Source organism: Limulus polyphemus, unplaced genomic scaffold (assembly GCF_000517525.1).
Source record: "Limulus polyphemus unplaced genomic scaffold, Limulus_polyphemus-2.1.2 Scaffold9605, whole genome shotgun sequence".
NCBI lineage: Eukaryota > Metazoa > Arthropoda > Merostomata > Xiphosura > Limulidae > Limulus > Limulus polyphemus.
In genome coordinates, this window is record NW_013675215.1 from 3704 (window position 1) to 7786 (window position 4083).

The following is a 4083-nucleotide window of genomic DNA, read 5'->3' on the forward strand; positions in this document are numbered from 1 at the left end:
GTGTAATGTTCATTTTTTAGGAAATTACAGGGTTTAAGCGTTTTTTGTGTGAAGTAATTTGCAAATAAATAAAAACAACAACAACTAAAGTTCAGCAAGTATTAGAAAGATTAGGCGTAAACATTGATAGTTCATACTACATGGAAAATATTAGAATTATTTTTCTGACAGAGAACAGACCAATGATCGGAGATCACTGATTCCAGGATCTAGATTTATTCCACTAGATAGAACAGTATTTAGATTAACAATCCGACAAGCTTCTTGTATCTTGGTTGGTTGAAGGGTTGACTAACAGGGAGATCTTTTTCGGTGTTGATAGAAGAGTTATGATTGTTGAAATGTTCTCTAAGAGCTGTTTATGTTTATGAGTTGTTTATGTTTGTCCTACATACTGAAGATTTACTTTTTTACTACTGTATAAAGTAAATTTGTGTTGTGCAAGTGATTTCTTTAGAAATTTTAAAGTTTCTTTGGTTGTGCTTGTCAGTAGTTTTTATGAACTTGCAGGTTTGGCAATGAGCATTTATTACATGGATGACAACCATTTGTTAGTGAGGATGGAACTTATTTTTGCATGAAAAAGAATATATTTTCGGGTTCTGCTTTTCCGGAACGAGACAACGGGAACTTCAGGAAATATCTGTTTAAGGCGATGATTCAGTTGTAGGAGATGAAAATGTTTTTTACAGAATTCGTGAAACGTTTCTGAGTTTAAAGTGATAGGTAATAACAAGAGGAATTCTATTTGAAACTTTAGTATTGCTCTGATTTAGGATGTTTTCCTGTTGAGTGTTGTTAGCCTTTTTGATCTGTCTGTCAATTTTGGTATCTTTATATCCTCTTTGTAACATGGTTTGTTTTAGATCCTTGGTGTGTTTTCTTTAGTCAGTTTCATCTGAACATATTTTCTTTATTCTAAGACCTTGACTGTAGGTAATATTTTGTTTAGTGTGAGAGGGGTGACAGCTTTTATAGTGAAGGTATTGTGGTCTATCTGTAGGTATTTTCACACAAGTCTGTGTGTAAATTTCCGTTATTTATAAAGACGTCAAGAAAGTTAACTTGAGTAGGTAAGTAATCAAACTTGATTGTTTTGTGAAAGGTGTTTGCATACGAGATAAATTCTTTAAGTGATTTAAGACCGGCTGTCCAAATGAAATATATGTCGTCTATGTAATATTTCCATGTATGAGGTTTACAAGGCTTAGTTGTAAAAGCTGGCTTCCAATATGACCCATTAAAATATTAGCATAATTGAGAACCATTTTGGTACCCTTTGCAGTACCGTTAACCTGAAGGTTATTGAATTCGAAGTAGTTCAGAGTTAAAACAAGGCTGGCAAGATCAGTTACTGTTTGAGATCCTGATGGTTTAAAAAGAGTTAAGGCGGACTTTAAAGTTTCTAGTCATTCATCATGTGGAATATTGGTGTAAAGGGAAGAAACATCCATTGTCCAAAGAAGACTATTGAGTGGTAACTGTCAGTTAGTATTAATATTTTCTATGATGTTAAGAAAGTGAGTAATATCCTTTATGTAAGAAGGGAGAGTACAGGAAATACATTTTATGTGTTGGTCAACAAAAGCGGACAGCTTTTCAGTAGTCATGTTTATATTAGAAATTATGGTTCGGCCAGGATTGTTTGGTTTGTGTATTCTTGGTAAGAGATAAAATATACCAGGAAAAAGTTTGTCTTGGTATCAAATACTGAAAGGTTTCTTTGCTGATTTTATTGTTTTAGTGGATTTCTATAAATTTATGATATTGTTGCTTGTTGTAAAAATAACAATAGCTCCACCCTTGTCTGCTGGCTTTATTATGATATTGTTGCTTGTTGTTAGAATAACAATAGCTCCACCCTTGTCTGCTGGCTTTATTATGATATAGTTGCTTGTTGTAAGAATAACAATAGACCCACCCTTGTCTGCTGGCTTTATTATGATATAGTTGCTTGTTGTAAGAATAACAATAGACCCACCCTTGTCTGCTGGCTTTATTATAATATAGTTGCTTGTTGTAACAATAACAATAGCTCCATCCTTGTCTGTTGGCTTTATTATGATATTGTCATCTTTGTTAAGAATAACTATAGCTCCACCCTTGTCTGCTGGCTTTATTACGATATTGTTGCTTGTTGTAAGAATAACAATAGCTCCACCCTTGTCTACTGGCTTTATTATGATATTGTTGTTCGACTTAAGATTGTTTAGAGCAGTTCTTTCATTTTGGTTAATATTATTAGGACATTGCTTGGAAGATTTTAAGGTCTGTATTATGATATTTTCTACTGCTTTAATATAACTCTCTAAATGTGGTTCTCTGTTTGGTGTCCATGAAGACATTTCTTTGAAGTTCAATGTATTTTTGTTGTGAAAAAAATCACGAAGTTTTAGTTTTCGAAAGAAGTTCGGATTGATTAATAAAATTATTGTTTGGGCAAAGGTTGAGACCTTTAATAAAGAGACTGAGTTCTCCTTCGGAGAGAGTTATATCTGAAATATTAACAAAATTAGATATATGTGGGGAGTGTTCATCGTCACCTGTGCGATTCATGAGGTCACTGTTATTTTTAACAGGTGTGTTAGTTGGAGAGGGCTTATGTGCATTAAAGGATGAATCCTAAGGATTTGTTGTCACGTGTTGCAGAAGTTGTGATCATGTGCTCCTAGTATGATTGGCGCTTTTAATGTGAGAGCTGGAGGTTGTTTCGATCTTACGTTATAGACTAACGACTTTGCATGTTGACAATGTCTGTGCGTTTGTCAGTGAGTTTCCTAAGTTTCTGAAATAGTTTGTTTTCTGCTGCAGTTGAGCGATTCGCCGCTTTGTTCAGGTTGAGTGTTTACATATACTGGTGTGAGGACGTTGTTGTAATCGTAAAATAAAGGAAGTTCAAGGAAAAGGAGAAGGGGTGAGAGGTTTATGGTAAAGATTCTAATGTGTAACATGCAATGTTCACACAAGTGTTGATTTGGGGTAGTTTTGTAGATAAGTGAGTGGAAGGGTTTGTGAGTAAAGAGGAAAACAACAGAAGCATTAGAAGAATAAATATTGTTATTTGTGAAATGTGATGTTTTTGAGAAAGTGTGATTTGTGTTTAGTCCACTAGCAGAACCTATAGAAGAACGTCAAGGATCACTGTGAGCTTTTAAATTGAGTGATAGAGGTTGGTATCTTCCGAAATAGGAGGAAATGTAGAATTTGGAAAGGTGAGGGTAGAAAAACTGTTGGAAGTAGAAACAAGAGATGGTTGGGGTAACTTGGAAGATGAAGACAAGAGTGATGCGAGAAATAAAGTATTTGAAGTTTGAGGTCAAAGCAAAAATACCAGAAAAGTTAAGGTGAACTCCATCTTGTGCGAGAAAATTAGTGAATGTTATTAGGTTTGTGTGGTTAATGAAATCAAGTTGGGGGTTGAGTTTGCATAGGTGTTTGGTTAATTCGTTAGAATGCTGAATTTTATGGTTGAGTTGTTTCATTATTAAATATTAGTAAACCCAGTCATCACCACTAGTTTAATACAAATTTAGTTGTATTAAAATAAAAATGTTGTCAAGCACAAAAATCTATATTACCCTCCAATGTAGCTTAATGATTAGCAGCTTCTAAGCCTAACTTTTAGTGAACCCCCGTCACCGCTACTACTTTAATTGAGTTTCAGAACGTTATCTCGTTTTTATTAAAAAAAAAACTTTCAGAGTTATTGTAGTTGAAAAGTTATGCAAAACTTAGAAATGCATGTTTAATTATGGGCATTATTGAAATTTGATGATACTAGATTTTGTGAAACTATTAATACATACGTATGAATAGTGAGACTAATAATTCCTAAGCCTAACTTTCATCATCAAGCTACATTACAGGATAATATAGTTTGTGTTCGTGCCATGTTTCAGCATAGTTCAATGGTTTCATTATTGTTTAGGTTGAAGTCTCTTGCTCAGAGTTTCCGATTCGATTATGTCAGTTCATCAACAGCAGGGAGAAAGTCAGGTAATCTCAACATCTTTTCCTAAGGTAACCATGGTTGCCTATGCTAGTCTAGTGGTTTAAATGATTAATAGAAATTATATCACTTAT

General features: G+C 33.9%; 1 protein-coding gene across 1 annotated transcript in view; it reads left to right on the forward strand.

Moving 5' to 3' along the window:
- The window catches only part of LOC106475999 (limulus clotting factor C-like), a gene marked incomplete at both ends in the record, with an annotated part of 20299 nt that overhangs the window by 3374 nt on the left and 12842 nt on the right, over positions 1 to 4083 (forward strand). The window contains one exon of the mRNA XM_013936674.1: positions 3929 to 3996. Coding sequence (XP_013792128.1) covers positions 3929 to 3996 — 68 coding nt within the window. The remainder of the gene's footprint in view (positions 1 to 3928; positions 3997 to 4083) is intronic.